Source organism: Electrophorus electricus, chromosome 24 (genome assembly GCF_013358815.1).
Source record: "Electrophorus electricus isolate fEleEle1 chromosome 24, fEleEle1.pri, whole genome shotgun sequence".
Lineage (NCBI taxonomy): Eukaryota > Metazoa > Chordata > Actinopteri > Gymnotiformes > Gymnotidae > Electrophorus > Electrophorus electricus.
The window spans coordinates 8,366,586-8,383,731 of NC_049558.1; the positions used below are offsets into that span (position 1 = coordinate 8,366,586).

Below are 17,146 nucleotides of genomic sequence, written 5' to 3' on the forward strand. Positions count from 1 at the left end.
GTGGTAAAACAACAATCTTTAGGGTTGCCATTCCTGTCGTAGCGCAAATGCCTGACCACACATTTAATCACTGCACCATTTATGTATTACTCGCTCTGATGAAATGTCGGTTTAGGCCAAAGATGAAGAGGTTGCTAGTGAATTCTAACATTCACTTAGTCAGGCTCAACAGTAGACTTTCTCTTCTAACAAAGAATATAGTCAAGTACTGGAATACCAGCCAGTAAATTCACAAAAGCCTTAATGTCACACACAAAATCTATGCGAAAGAAAATGTAGAAAACTTCAGAAGAGGACCAAATGAATGCAGTTTGGATCGTCACACATCAGGTGTCTCCTGGGAAATGTGTGCTTATTTCTTAGTTTAACAGCTTTCCATAATAGAGCTCAGACATAAGAGGGTAGAATTTGTAGTTCAGCAGTACACAAAGGCCTGGTCCAACTAAAATAATACTTACAACTACATGCACAAATGTTGGGTAAAAAAACAACTGACAAAGCCATTCATTTTGTGTTTTATTTTACAAAGAAACTCCTCAAGTCCATCTGCAAACTTAGATGTTCCTGTAACAAAGATAAGAAATTTATTAGAAACCACACTAAGTAAACATGTCAATTTAAAACCTATACACTGCTACAATTATAGCTACAACTGTCCTAAAAAAAATCTTGGGCTTTCCATTTTCACACCTGGACATGTGCCCAAATGGACCAAGCCATCGGTGTTAGATACCAACATGCCAGACTACACCTGAAAATGTGAAAGCATTCTAATTACAGCAAGTCATCATCATCAGGTCACTAAATGCTGGCTTTCAAGAAATACAGGTATTGTGATGAATGAGCTCTTCAGATGAATTCCTTAAATTTCAAATCACAAAAAATATTTAAAGTATTCCAAATGAATCCCAGTGTTAAGATTTTCAGAGTCAGGATAGCATGAGAGATCAGTGGGATACTCGCTCTACCATTCGATGACTGTCTTTGTGTTGGGAGGTTTTTGGGGAAACTCAGCCATGGCCATTTTACTGATTAGTTCATTCATTTAGTAGTCGCAGTGCTTAATATAGTTTCCCCCATTTCTCACAACTGCTGGACCAGTGTTAAAACCTTTACTCAAATTAAATGGCTGGTAAACAAAGAAAAAAAAAAAGGCTATTAGACAACAGATTTCAAGTGCCATCCATGCCCACTTTCATCTTCCTGGCTGTAGTGGTATTCTATTAGTGTAAGCATGCATCATTCCTGTTCCAGGTGTATTAAAGACATGGCCACAGCCATCAACGTCTATGCACAAATGGTCCCAATCACAGACAACCTTTAAGTGAAGCAGCAACTTACTTTGACACAATAGAGTCATTCTTTGCCAGCCTCAAAAGAGAGTCATCAGCCTCACCCTGTGGATGAAAGTGAGAGTTTACTGCTGAACAACGCAATTAACAGCAGCAGGTTACATGTGGAATAATCATTATGAACCAAATATTTTACAAAATTTACAACCAAAGGGCCTGCCACCGTTTTCACTGTAAAAGTGCACGGGGGGGAATTTCAGCTCGGATGAGTTAAGGACACAGGTTCAAAGCACTCCAGAATCAGTCAGATTGATCACTGGCTAAAACTTACACCTGTTTAACAGACTATAACCAGTTTAGTCATTCAATCGGACAATTCTGCCATGACTGCAGTCTTGACATGTTCTCTTAAAGCTTCTAGGAAATTATGGAACTACAAACCCTTACAGCAACTATATGTAAATCTTATAGGCAAAGAAGTGCTAAAATGAGATATTCTTATTTTTTCTTGAGCAGATTTCAGGGTTTAGTCATGCATATAATGACCCTTTGACCAATCTGAACAAACATAAGACTAGCATATCTGCCTACCCTTTGGAAACATTTCCCACTGCAGTTCCTCTAGTAATAACAGCAACAGTATGATTTTGTATGTGGAGGAGAAACATTTTCTTCTGACATGTCAAACCTTGTGAAAACACAAAACTGCATTTTCTGAATGATGACACAGGGCAAAGCTTGAAAACCTACATCATAACCAATTACCAAGCGGAAATGCACTGGTGTTAGACAAGAGTGTTCACTGCTATTAGACATCAATGTATGCCTGTCGGACATATTTAAAAGGCCCTACACAGTATTTCCTCTTACTCAAAATGTTATATTAGCAGGAGGTATGTAATTATCTTCATACTTCTGCTTCAGCCCTTTTTTTGGTGAAATTTTATACACACACACACACACACAGCTCTCTAACCACCGTTTAAGAATTGCACATCATAGAATTACATGTCTAGACGTCATAGATTACACTAATTATCTATAGCGAGTCATTTCATACCTTACATTCATGAAATATATGGTCGAATGCTAAAAAGCACAAAAAAGAAAATTCACACTCCTTTATAAATGGAAATTCAACAATACTTTTAATATAATTTTAGTGGAAAAAAATGGAAGGTAACTGGTATAACATTCTTTGCCAAAATATTTTTCACATATTTGAAAAAAACTGTGCAGAGCCTTTATTCCTCAACAACTGATCAAATTGTGAAGAATTGAGAGCTCACCATTCTACGAATAGCACCGCAGATGGCATAGGTCTTGAACTGTCCATTGAACCTGCCGGTGGCCTTGTCAACCTGAGAACATTGAAGCAAAATGTTTGCATTTTTGACAAATTCAACCAGTAGATCTAGATCTCAACATAAAAACATATGGCAAAAGAAAAAATGCCAACACACTATACTTAAATACACATAAAAGTCTTATCCATATCAACAACCAACACACATTTAAGCAGAGCAAAATAATTCCATGCAAATACTACAGGCAATAATAATGACGTGCCTTTTAAAAACTACCATGTCCAAAATGTATTTCCATATCCGCAGGTCCCCATTACTCCCCAGTAAGCAGCATCTGATATATGCTCTAACTAAACAAAGGTCAATCATATTTCACTTTGTGGAGGACCACACCGAAGGGCAGACCAACCCTTACCTCAGCAATGTTGATCTGGATAGAGGCATGATCCTTGGCACCAATAATTCTGTTGCTAGCAGAACTGTAAAGGATCACAGTCTCAGATTTCACATTTTCAATTCACAGATTTGAAACTAAATTTACTGTACGCCACAATAATCAGCACGTCAGCAAACCATCCATGACATACACACTAGAACGTGAAGCGGAATACCATCAGACAACTCTTACAAACAGCGTAAACACCGCGTCTTTTCAAGCAAGTGTGTTTAATTACTCCTACAAAAACCGTTCGGGAACACGCAACTAGCTTTGTAGATCACCTCACCATTTGCGGGGCACGTAGAGATCCACGAATTCACCAGCGTCGTTCTGCATGACGTCTGTCTGCCGGCCGTGAAGGCTTTTCAAGATCTACAACATCAGGGTACACAGCTAAGTAGCTGGCCTAGTTTATGACAAAAAGACCACACGCCGCGGCATGGAGTTCCACTTCCGACATTAAACAGTTTCGACAAGACAACCGAGAACATTTTCTAATGATACACTTCTAATTCTGTTCTATTCACGTTCTCTGGACACAGAGCTAGCTAGCTAACAGCAGCCATGCTAGCCACAGCCAGCTGCCCTGGTGCACATGCTGGTGTAGCGCGGTGGGCTTCGCGCTTCATCCGTAAGATTGGCGTTGCCGTAATAAATACAATACACACAAAACACCAACACTCGAGACAAACCCGTCAGGCGGACATACCGCTCGGAAATGGGCGCAACTGTGGGGACTAGCAACAAATAAAACACAGTTTTTCACGACCAGCGCATTTCCCACTCACCGCAGATCACAAATGGCTGACGCGAAAAGGAAGAGGAAAGCAGCAGCAGGAAATTACGTGAATGAAAAGGGGACTTGTGACGCAATAAACGATGAACGCCAATAGCGTTGCCAGACCCATGGTCAATATGTGATGGGTTGTGGTCACGTATTGTTCTGACCCCTCGATTCAGACAAAAATGAGGAAAAAAAGCTGTTAATTATTAAGCATAATTATCTCTAGATACATTTCACTACTATAGTTCTATTTATTATAAACTTCAATATTTTTCTTTCACGGATTGAGATTAACATAAAGGCTGTCTACAATCTTTATCATTTATGCAGTGATTTCTGCAATCATAATACAATAATTTGTGTACATTCACTGTGCTCGGTCTTGTAACCACAAACGTTCTGCACTGTAAAGTCTATTCGTTCTTGTACAAGGTAGGTCTACTTAATTTTAACATAAAAGAACACCAATAGCTATTTATGTTTATCACCAAAAACAACACAATTTTAAAACAGAAAAAAAAAATCTGTCTTTCCTGTTGGTACATTTGAATCCCCTTAAGCCAGTCCATTGCGATTTTATGCCTACTAGATAAGACAACTGACCACTGCTTTCTGATGACATCTGTCAAAGTTACTGACTCACCTACATGTTGGTGTAGGTGTACAAACTCAACTGTATATGTTCTTTAGTCAGAAAACCTACTGGGATGTTTATGTTTGTGATTCAAATCATTCAACTGAACAGTCATTAAACTTTGTGTCCTATTTTGGATATGCTGAATCGGTTTTTCTATAAACAATTTTTTCCTGCTTGAGACTGAGCTGGTGGTATTGGAGCCCAAAAGATGTTATCAGGAGGAAAGAAAAAAAAACAAAACACCTAGGGTCAGGGCACACACATGGCATAACAATTATGGGCATAACAATTGCAGATGAAAATTATGCTGTACTCAGATTTGATGTAAAAACACACACATAAAACACAAGTAATTAGTTCAAATATAGGTGATAGGTCAATGTCTATTTATTAAGTCCAAGACATAATTTCAGTAGGCCTATGATGCATAAAAAAAAAAAAAACCTGAAGGTATCAGCAGCAGATGTGTGTAATGCTTTGTCTTATCATATTAAATAAAATAAACAATTTGGACAATAATTTTTTTTTTTTTTTGGTTTCTTGATTTGTGTCATATAGTATACAATTTATGTAAACAATAACTTTTAATTTTGCCAGTAATATAAACCTGCGGTTGTGGCCAAAAGCTTTGAGACTGACACAAATTTTGCTTTTCACAAAGTTTATTGCTTCAGTTTGTTTTGGATCCTTTTGTCAGATGTTTATATGGTATAGTGAAGTCTAATTATAGGCATTTCTTACGTTTCTTTTTTTTTTTAGCTTTTTATTGACAAATACATCCAGTTTAAGCAAAGACTTAATATTTACAGTGTTGACCCTTATTTTTTAAGACTTCTGCAATTTGGCAAAATCTTGACTGATGACAACCCATTCTTGCCTAATCAGTGCTTAGAATTGATCACAATTTATGTGTTTTTGTTTGTCCACCCTCCATCGTTGGGAGCACAGGTTCACAATGGAATTGAGATCTGGGGAGCCTCCTGGCCAGGGACCCAAAATCTCAATGTTTTGTTCACTGAGCCACTTGGTTATCATGTTTGCCTTGTGACATGGTGCTCCATCATGCAGTAAAAAGCATTGTTCATCACCAAATTGCTCCTAGATCATTGGGAGAAGTTCCTCTTGGAGGATGTTGTGATACCATTCCTTATTTATGGCAGTGTTATTAGGCAAAATCTTGAGTAAAAACATTCCCTTGGATGAGAAGCAACCCCATGCATGAGTGGTCTCAGGATGCCTCACTGTTGGCATGACACAGGACTTATGATAGTGCTCACCTTTTCTTCTCTGGACAATCATTTGTCCAGATGTCCCAAACAGTCTGAAGGGGGCTTCATCAGAGGAAATAACTTCACCCCAGTCCTCTGCAGTCCAATCCCTATACTTCTTGCAAAATGTCAGTCTGTCCTTGATGTTCTTCTTGGAGAGAAGTGGCTTCGTTGCTGCCCATCTTGACACCAAGCCATCCTCCAAAAGCCTTCGCCTCACTATGCGTGCAGATGCACTCACACCTGCCTTCTGCCATTCCTGAGAAAGCTCTGCACTGGTGGTGACCTGATCCCATTGCTGCATCCTCTTTCAGGGACAGTCCTGGCACTTTCTTGACTTTCTTGGGTGCCCTGAAGCCTTCTTAACTGCAATTGAACCTCTCTCCTTGAAGTTCTTGATGATTTGATAATTGGTTGATCAGCTGCCTTGTCCTCGTTAACACGTTCTCCTGAGATAACTAGAAGATCACTGAAATGATGTTAGCAGGATATTTTGTGGCAGGGCTGAAATACAGTGGCTGGAATGCAGTAATTTTTGTGATTAAGTTAATTTTCATGGCAAGGAATGACTTTGCAATGAATTACAATTCATCTGACCACTCAAACCTGAGTTAATGCAAATTGCCACCTTAAAAAAGCTGTAGCAGCAAACTTTGTAAAAATCAAAATTTGTGCTAGTCTCAAAATGTTTAACCACAGCTGTACAGCTTGCCCCATCTGAATTTTGTATTGCCTGTGTGTACTTTATATAATGTTTTGTCTTCATTCTGAATTGTTTCAGGCAGTTTATGATTCATTTCATTTCAGATTGACTAGTTTTTTGAGTTTGATCGTTTTGTTTTGTTTCTCCTGTTTCTATCTAGCATTCTTTGATGTTTTTAAACAAACAGAGTTAAAACTCATGTTAACATGTAAAGATGAATACATATGTCAATATGAGTCAATATGAGAGATCTTAAAGAAAACTTGTATGATTTACTAAGAAGTTCAGGCATAAGGCTAAGCATCCCTCTAAATACATTTACCTGCTTCTCTTCATTGTGTATCTCTTTAAACTCAGTCTTTCAGTGTCATTCCTGCCAGGTGTTTTAGCGCATCTCAGCTCAGATGCTCCACTGCTGACCTCTCACTTCCAGCTTGATACATTGGGCAGCACGGTTGCTTGGTGGTTAGCACATTAGCTTCTGGGTCTTGGGTTCAAGCCCCTGTCTGGCTGGAGTTTCCATGTTCTGTCTGTGTGGGTTTCCTTCCACAGTCCAAAAACATGGAGGTTAGGTTGATTGGATACTCTACATTGCCCTGTATGAATGCGAATGGTGTATGTGCAGTGATGGTTGGTGCTCTGTGCTGGTCTTAACCTCCTCCGCAGTCCCCCAGAGGGCTGTGCTTTTTATATGCTGTGTGCAAATTGTCTGCTGCTTCTCATCAGAGTGTGAGTGATATGGTTGTAACAGTTGAAATTCGCCTTTAAAGCATCTATGGGTTTGAGAAAGGTGCTATATACATGTGACTAATAATAATACATTAGCTATATGATGCTTAACCAGTAAAGATTACACAAGGCCCTCTATGTTGCATGAATTTACTTTACTGACCTTTTTTACTGAAAATATACAAATGTTGGTTGATATGCTGGTTCCAATTTATAGCTTTTTATACAGCTATAATACACTGAGTGATTTTTTTGAGCCTGGCTGGGACATTTAGAACTCAGGTTCTCGCTAAATGTTCTCGCTAATGCATACAACTCTAACAGGAAGGCTGAAACACGACAGACAAAATGATGCTGTAGCTTGTGCCAACAAAATTTTTCTCTGAGAGAGATAGAATTGTTTTTCTTTTATTTATATATTTATTTATATTTATTTTGCATGTACATGTTCTATACAATGGCGTTTGAAGATACTTTCTGCACATTTCAGATGCGTTCTGCATTGTTACAGCATTGTTATAGTGTTTATGATGCTTTTCTTTGATGTAGCCTATAAACGATTACTCTCAGTACAAACTCAAGATAATATCATAAAGCACTAAAGCATTAAAGCAGAGGTACAAAAACAATAATCACATGATTCAAGGATTCAGACATGATTCAACATTGCGAGTAATGAAATTGCACATGACAATCAACCTTATAAATAAATTCAATTGGATAAAAAAAAAGTCAAAACAAATCAATATGACTCCAAAACACTTTACATGGAGACACACGTGCACCCAACAGTGACGCGGTAAGGTTCTAATTGGAGTTTGTAGCATTTCCCTTTGGTAGGCTCTCGTTTGTAAACATAAATTTCGCTGAAAATAGGCACAGGTCTGGATACTTTGTGAAACCCGGTACATCCAAAAAGGTCACATACGGCATTCATAATGGTCCTTGGAAATCTGTCACCATTTGTATCATTTCTAAAACAGAAATAACGTACAAGACTTCTCAGAGAATCTTTCTACAACAGAAATATTCAAGCACAACCGTTACAAGCCACAGGCCTTTATGTTTTAACTGAAAGAAACAATAACTTCCACTTACTCATATGTCCAAGGAGAGGATGACATTCTGGAAGTGCGATTGTTTAATATATTATTCAGTTCTCGGACCATTCCGTGTTCTTCATTACTGATGCAGCTGAAGTCGTGCGGTCTACAGGAAGAGCTATATATTCCCATAAACAAAAGCATAACCTGCATGCACAATGCAGACTTAGATGAGCTCATATATTTCAGATATGACAAATCTCAAGAGGTGGTACAATTTATACAACATCCCTCACCACTGAGGGCATTGAAAATATGTGGAATTTTAAATGTATAATTTTGTCAATTTACTCTGTATTTCCAGCATTAAACCATGTGTAACACAAATTTATATTCATAACTTTCTATTCATGAAAGACACAGACTATGTGATATTATAAGATAATCACTAATGTAGTTAGTCCCTAACATGCATACAATAAATCATGATTTAAGTGTATAATAATATCTCATACTGAAGTAGGTCATATAACTAAACAGTTTTAAAAAGAAAAGTAATTGTATTGGACCTACCAGAACAATCATGGAATTCTTTGTAAATGACAGCATAACTTTATTCTGTTGTTTCTGTCGTAGGCTATATGGTAGCTGTGGTAGTTGGTTTAAAATGCAATAGGTATTTCAGTCACGCTAATTTCGCTCCCTGATTTATATAGAAGAGTAAGTGAATTTGGTTGTCACAGTGACGTGTGCCACCAACCTACTTCCCAAACAATTTTGCATACAAGCAACATTTGGTGGAGGGATAAACCCTTTCGTATTTACATAATGGAACCCAAAGGCCATGGCTGTCGCGACTGTCATAATGGAGTTATTCTGTTACACGTTATCAGCAACAAAGCAGAAAACAAAACGCAGAGTTCCTGCAAATTGATTCTCCTCGACTCCACCTACATGTAGTCAACACCTTTGCTCAAGCAGGCATATTATTTTCTGCAATAGTGTAATGGCAAGCAAACTTGTACAATAATGGTTGATAGAATATGTATCACTGATTACTGTGCTTCTGTAAAGCCTGACGGAGCAGTATGATGAGGCAGTTTGATTATAACTTTAGCAAGCAATGTTTGAATCAAGACTTGAATGCTTTAGTAAATAAAACACTACATTTTAATGCTTTAGTGCTTTGGTAATTCAAGTGCTATGCCCTATACATTAAAATGCTACAGCATGTCGCTAAAGACGCAGGCGTATATCCAAAATATATCTACTTTTTTTATGCAGGCACATCCAGAAAAACCTATAATGGCGTTGTGAAAAGTGAAAAAGCAAATCTACTTCCTTGTCTCATATCGTTAGGCCAGAGACACAACGGGAAGAAAGTTGACTTACGTGACTTTTGATGTAGAAAAGCTGTTAATGATAGAAGGCTGGTCTGAGTGTTTCAGAAACTGCTGATCTACTGGGAAATTAGGAAAAAGAGAAACTATCCAGTTAAAGGCTCTTGGCGAAAATGCCTTGTGATGCCAGTGGTCAGAGGAGAATGAAAGACGATAGTAACTCAAATAGCCACACATTACACATGACGTGTGCAGAAGAGCGTCTCTGAACGCACAACATGTCAAACCTTGATGCACATGTTGAGCAGAAGCAGCAGAGATCACGTGTGCCTCTCCTGTCAGCTAAGAACCAGCAACTGAGGCTACAATTCACATGGCTCACCAAAATCGGACACCAGAAGATTGGAAAAATGTCTGACGGATCTCGAGTTCTGCTGTGACGTTCAGATGGTAGGGTCAGAATTTGGCCTCCACCCCTTCCCCTGCACCCGGTGCCATCCCCAAGGGGGCCGTGGTTGGTTGTGAGTACACTGTGCACAAATTGCCTGCCACTTCTCATCGTTGGGTGATTGTAAAAGCTGATATCTGTCTGTAAATTAGATAACTTCATAAGGCAGTTGCTGCAGATTTATCGGCTGAACAACCATGATGCAAATCTCCCGTTGAACAACATCTAATGGTGCTCTAATGGATTGAGATCTGGTGGCTGTGTGAGCCCATTTGAGTACAGTGAACTTATTATTATTATTTACATTTATGTAGCACCTGCATACGTTATTGTTTTGTGGATTTGGTTTTGAATTAATATAATTATGATTTTTACTCATGAGTGAAATCATGTTTTTATGGAATTATGAAAATTCATTAAAAGTCAGAAACTGAAACATCTTAGTCAGAAAAGTATTCAGACCCTGTAAACCTTTGTACAAGTCAATTTGGCAGTAATTATTAAGGTGAACTGTTGCCCTAGTATTTATGGAGGTCCTCCTTTTAGGTCCTAAAGGTGCTAGAAACAAACTGAATTCATTTTGGTAGCCATCCTGTTGTGCTGGGAGCAACTGCCAAAAACCATCACAATTGATCCTAACATACACTTTGATGCTCTTATTGGTTATATATGTTATTAAAGTAAATTATCTCCTTCATCTTTGAAATATTGCAAAACTTGATGCCAAAAAATAAGGTCCTACTTTTATTACTTCAAGATTGGACAACTGTAATGCCCTGCTAAGTGGATGCAAGTTTTGAATATATTTGGATTGAACAACTCAAGTTCAAACATTAGTCTAATTTATTTTTAATTAATAAATAAATATATGTGTGTGTGTGTGTGTATGAGAGAGAGAGAGAGAGAGAGAGAGAGAGAGATCTGGTTTAGAGTATTAAATATCAATATTAATAAGATTTATTCCGTTTAAAAAGTCTTATTCATCTTTAGTATACACAGCAAACAGAGAAACACCACTTCATTTTCAGTGTTAATTTTCAGTAGGAAGACACTTCAATTTTGCGTATGTGTAGGAGTTTGGTGAGCAAGGAGGAACTCCTCTCCTACACTCTTCGTCATCATAGGATCTCCCAGGAAAGGGAATCCCAGTGATTAGTATCTACACCCACAAGCGCTCGTCATGGTGTTTGCTGAAGGCTATATAGCACATACACACAGTCGGTACTTTGCATATGGTGCATGACCAAAAAAACAAAAAACAAACAAAGCTTAATCAACGCTCTGCCAATAGGCTTCAATAGTTTGCCTATTATCCGGATGATACTGGCACCCAGACATCCCCCGTAGGGACAGGTCTTTTTTTATAGCATTCTCAGTGATTCTTTGATAGGTTATTAGTCATGCACTGCAGCCTATTGTAGTCTTGGGATATTAGCCTGGTGGGCAGCATGGTGATTTAGTGGTTAGCACGTTTGCCTCTCAATGCTAGGATCTGGGGTTTTCGTCCCTATCTGAGTTTCTGTGTTGTGTCTGCGTAGGGTTCCTCTGTGGTCTCTGCCTTCCACCCACAGTCAAACAAGAAAAACATAGAGATGAGGTCAATTGGCTCCAATATAAAAAAAAAAAAAAAGATGTGTGTGTGTGTGTGTGAATGACTCTGTTTTTCACGGCCAGGTGGCCCTTTCTGTAGCTGCAGTTGAGAGTATAGTTGGCTGCTGCCTCTCATTGCTGTGTTGATTAGAAGCAGCGTGTTGATGGTGAAGTGTCTTCGTACACTGAGGAAGGCCTTGTATAAGGGTAACTTCATTATAAACATCATTAATAAGCATGGCGAAATAATGGCTCGCTAAGGCGAGTTGCAGTGTAAACAAGTGAGTTGTTTCTCAAAGTGCATGACACACAGGCTGCTCAGGTTTTTGGTAGTGGCTGCTCTCCACTTCAGCTCGTATACAGAGATGACTAACAACCAAAGGACAACAAATAAACAGGAGATAAATAAAACGGTACTAACTCATTGGTGAGTTAACTGGTACAAGATAAAGCCTCAGATGAACTCAAATTTTTGTTCAGTTCTGTATGGGTTATTGTTAATAATAATGGATTGTATTTTGTTATATAAATTGATTAAATCTATTAATCATAAAACCAAGACTGTAAAAAATATATCTGAGCAACATTTGTCATTATAGCATTAAGAAGTTATGACATCAGGAGTTTATTCAACCTATTCCTACACATTTATTAGCAATGTTAAGTCTTGTCAATTTAAATAACCTTACTACATTGATAGTGCAGCGAAGACACTTAAAATTGGTTAAAAAATGGAACTGAGCTGAATTTGAAAATAGAAAAAAAAGGCACTATATCACATTTATTACACTGTATAGATCATTTTGTAAGGAACGGAATCTATAACACCTTTCCTTCTTCGGTACAACGTGCTGACATTCACCTAATGATGCAGCAGCACTGTACACTGTAATGTACACTAGTAGGCCACTGCCCTTTAAAAGCAAAACTTTTTCATTATTATCCATAACATCACCAGAATTCATATCTAACAAAATCATGTCAACACCCTTAATAACCTAAACGCACCTTTACATAAGATGTGACATACACCAGTGGATCTACATAACAGTGCAGAGGTGATGTCCACAGAAGCTGCACCACAGTTTCGACTGCAGTCCTGTGAACGTCCTTCGGAACGTCCTTCGGAACGTCCTTCGGAACGTCCTTCGGAACAGTGCCTTTGTTTTGTCTGTGGGGTTGTTGCCATTTTCACTTTCAGCAACCTTTTTGTAATACTTTCACAGGGCGAACAGGTACTTTTCAGTAATACCATAAACTGAAACGTTCTCTTGCATATTAAAATGTTTGATTTTAAGAAAAGGTATTAGTATATAATGATAGTAACCAGAATAATTTTAAAAAGGAAAGAACCCCACCAAAGTGATTGCTAATGATTTTTACTGGATCTTTCTTGGTTTGTAATAACCAAATGGGTATTGCACAGGAATGCACTTCACAAAAATCTTGCCGAGTAGGCCGCTACTACTAAACAGCAACACCACTACCACTAAAAACAATAGCTGTTTACAAGGGAAAAATGGTAAGTAATGAAAAGAATCCCAAACTCCCAGAAGTCACGAGCCTAAGAATGAGAACATTGCATTATTGTAAAAGGGCCTTGGGGCTGTCAGGGCGATAAGGGGTGAAGTGCCCCGACAGATTTTGCCCCTGGTGGGTAGTCTAGGGGGTGGGACCCAAGTACAGATGAGGGGATGAGGGGGCGTGAAGAAGGGGAGCGGAGAAAAGTTGCATAAGCCAACCAAAAGATGAAATCACTACAGGGAAGGGGATAGAACTGAAAGACTGATATGTTGTACATCACTCGTTATCAGTCTTAAACACACATACACAAATGTTTGAACACAAATTGAACTGAAATTATTATTATTATTTTTTTTTTAAACTAAACAATAATGAATTGAATTGTAAAAAACAATCAGTAAAGCCACTGGAGTAATAACCTTTATAGACAATAATAATCATACACAGGATAAGATGTTGGATATTGTGGACCAAACCATTAGGGTTTCACATAGGGCCCATCACACTCACTTTACTACTAGAAACCACAACACTGGAAGCTTCTCACATGGGTCATCAGGTAGGCATCTCCCTTCATCAGTGTTTCTCTGAATTAAGCTCATGACATCTCCAGAAGGCTCACCAGTGATGTCTGGCATCCCAGTCCCACCCGCCTCCGAGCTCACTTTATACCAGCCACATACAAAGCCTCTTTAGACATAAATCCACACTGGCCTCCCTGGTGACTAAGTCCACAGCCCCACTGACACGTTAATGCATGCTCAGTGCCAATTGTTATTTTTAATGGTTTGAATCTGTTCAAATAAGACTTGTATTTTAACTATACTGTCAGAAGTTTCAGATTCTCATCAAATCTGTTGTGAATTCAGTCTTTTATTGGATATTTTATCGCATAACACATTACCATTTCTGCAATATTTAAAATCTACAAAGATTTAACACTTGTTGAAATTTTTGTAACCATTAGATGAAAGATATTTAAGCTGTCCAAAGAAAACCAAACACACACACACAGACACACACACACACACACACACACACACACAAACACATATATATATATATATCAAAATATAATATTCATATATATTATGACATCTTGAAAAGAGGGTAATTGAAGAATGGGATGAGTTGTTCCCGTCAACTTCCAAGTATGGGATGTGTCCTTCCATATTCAAAACATCTCTCCAAGAAGAGGCCAGTGATCATTCACACCCTGGTTCCATCTATAATAATACTGCTCCTTTTATAATAACACAGGAGAACACACTGATACTGGTCCATCTATAATAACACAGGAGAACACACTGATACTGGTCCATCTATAATAACACAGGAGCACACACTAATACTGGTCCATCTATAATGACACAGGAGTACACACTAATACTGGTCCATCTAAAATAACACAGGAGAACACATTAATATTGGTTTAATTTAGAATAACACAAGAGAACATTAATACTGGTTCCATCTATCATAACACAGGAGAACACACTAATACTGGTCCACCTATAATAACACAGGAGCACACACTAATACTGGTCCATCTATAATGACACAGGAGTACACACTAATACTGGTCCATCTAAAATAACACAGGAGAACACATTAATATTGGTTTAATTTAGAATAACACAAGAGAACATTAATACTGGTTCCATCTATCATAACACAGGAGAACACACTAATACTGGTCCACCTATAATAACAGGAGAACACATTAATACTGGTTCCATCTATAATAACACAAGAGAACACACTAATACTGGTCCATCTATAATAACACAGGAGAACATATTAATATTGGTTCAATCTATAATAACACAGCAGAACACACATTAATACTGGTTCATCTATAAGAACAGGAGAACACACTAATACTGGTCCTTCTATAATAACACAGGAGAACTCACTACGACTGGTTCCATTTATAATAACAGGAGAACACACTAATACTGGTCCATCTATCATAACACAGGAGAACACACTAATACTGGTTCCAGCTATAACAGGAGAACACATTAATACTGGCTAGATCTATAATAACACTGGCGAACACACTAATACTGGTCCAGCTATAATAACACAGGAGAACTCACTATTACTGGTCCATCTATAATAACCCAGGAGAACTCACTAATACTGGTATGATCTATAATAACAGAGGAGAACACATTAATACTGGTCCATCTATAATAACACAGGAGAACACACTAATACTGGTATCATCTATAATAACACAGGAGAACTCACTATTACCGGTCCATCTATAATAACACAGGAGAACTCACTACGACTGGTTCCATTTATAATAACAGGAGACCACACTAATACTGGTCCATCTATCATAACACAGGAGAACACACTAATACTGGTTCCAGCTATAACAGGAGAACACATTAATACTGGCTAGATCTATAATAACACTGGCGAATACACTAATACTGGTCCATCTATAATAACACAGGAGAACTCACTATTACTGGTCCATCTATAATAACCCAGGAGCACACATTAATATTGGTTCCATCTATAATAACACAGGAGAACACATTAATACTGCTCCATCTATAATAACACAGGAGAACACACTATTACTGGTCCATCTATAATAACACAGGAGAACACACTAATACTGGTCCATCTATAATGACACAGGAGTACACACTAATACTGATCCATCTATAATAACAGGAGAACACACTAATTCTGGTCCATCTATAATAACACAGGAGAACACATTAATACTCGTCCATCTATAATAACAGGAGAACACACTAATTCTGGTCCATCTATAATAACACAGGAGAACACATTAATACTGGTCCATCTATAATAACACAGGAGAACACACTAATACTGGTATCATCTATAATAACACAGGAGAACTCACTATTACCGGTCCATCTATAATAACACAGGAGAACTCACTACGACTGGTTCCATTTATAATAACAGGAGAACACACTAATACTGGTCCATCTATAATAACACAGCAGAACACACATTAATACTGGTTAATCTATAATAACAGAAAAACACACTAATACCGGTCCATCTATAATAACACAGGAGAACTCACTAATACCAGTCCATCTATAATAACAAAGGAGAACTCACTACGACTGGTTCCATTTATAATAACAGGAGAACACACTAATACTGGTCCATCTATTATAACACAGAACACACTAATACTGGTTCCAGCTATAACAGGAGAACACACTAATACTGGCTAGATCTATAATAACACTGGCGAACACACTAATACTGGTCCATCTATAATAACACAGGAGAGCTCACTATTACTGGTCCATCTATAATAACCCAGGAGCACGCATTAATATTGGTTCCATCTATAATAACACAGGAGAACACATTAATACTGGTCCATCTATAATAATACAGGGGAACACACTAATACTGGTCCATCTATAATAACACAGGAGAACACACTAATACTGGTCCATCTATAATAACACAGGAGAACACATTAATACTGGTCCATCTATAATAACAGGAGAACACACTAATACTGGTCCATCTATAATACCACAGGAGAACACACTAATACTGGTCCATCTATAATAACAGGAGCACACACTAATACTGGTCCATCTATAATAACACAGGAGAAGTACTAATACTGGTCCATCTATAATAACAGGAGAACACACTATTACTGGTCCATCTATAATAACACAGGAGAACACACTAATACTGGTATCATCTATAATAACACAGGAGAACACATTAATACTGGTCCATCTATAATAACACAGGAGAACACACTAATACTGGCATCATCTATAATAACACAGGGGAACTCACTAATACCGGTCCATCTATAATAACACAGGAGAACTCACTACGACTGGTTCCATTTATAATAACAGGAGAACACACTAATACTGCTCCATCTATAATAACACAGGAGAACTCACTAATACTGGTCCATCTATAATAACAGAGGAGCACACACTAATACTGTTCCATCTATAATAACACAGGAGAACACATTAATACTGGTTCCATCTAT

At 37.9% G+C, this 17,146-nt stretch overlaps 1 protein-coding gene across 3 annotated transcripts; it reads right to left on the reverse strand.

The window, feature by feature from the left end:
- Positions 1-503: 503 nt before the first annotated feature.
- Positions 504-3,917, reverse strand: rps21 (ribosomal protein S21). Of its 3 annotated transcripts, none has more exons than XM_027008400.1 (6): positions 3,827-3,917; positions 3,325-3,410; positions 3,015-3,078; positions 2,582-2,653; positions 1,342-1,397; positions 504-564 (listed from the first exon to the last, which is right to left on the reverse strand). In XM_027008400.1, the coding sequence occupies exons 2-6, from the start codon at positions 3,372-3,374 to the stop codon at positions 555-557; spliced, it is 252 nt and encodes an 83-aa protein (XP_026864201.1). In that variant the 5' UTR covers positions 3,375-3,410; positions 3,827-3,917; the 3' UTR covers positions 504-554. The 3 variants fall into 3 exon arrangements, with proteins under 3 accessions (XP_026864201.1, XP_026864202.1, XP_026864203.1); XM_027008401.2 differs by having other exon boundaries at positions 3,748-3,840; XM_027008402.1 differs by lacking the exon at positions 504-564 and having other exon boundaries at positions 1,338-1,397.
- Between the last annotated feature and the right edge of the window lie 13,229 nt (positions 3,918-17,146).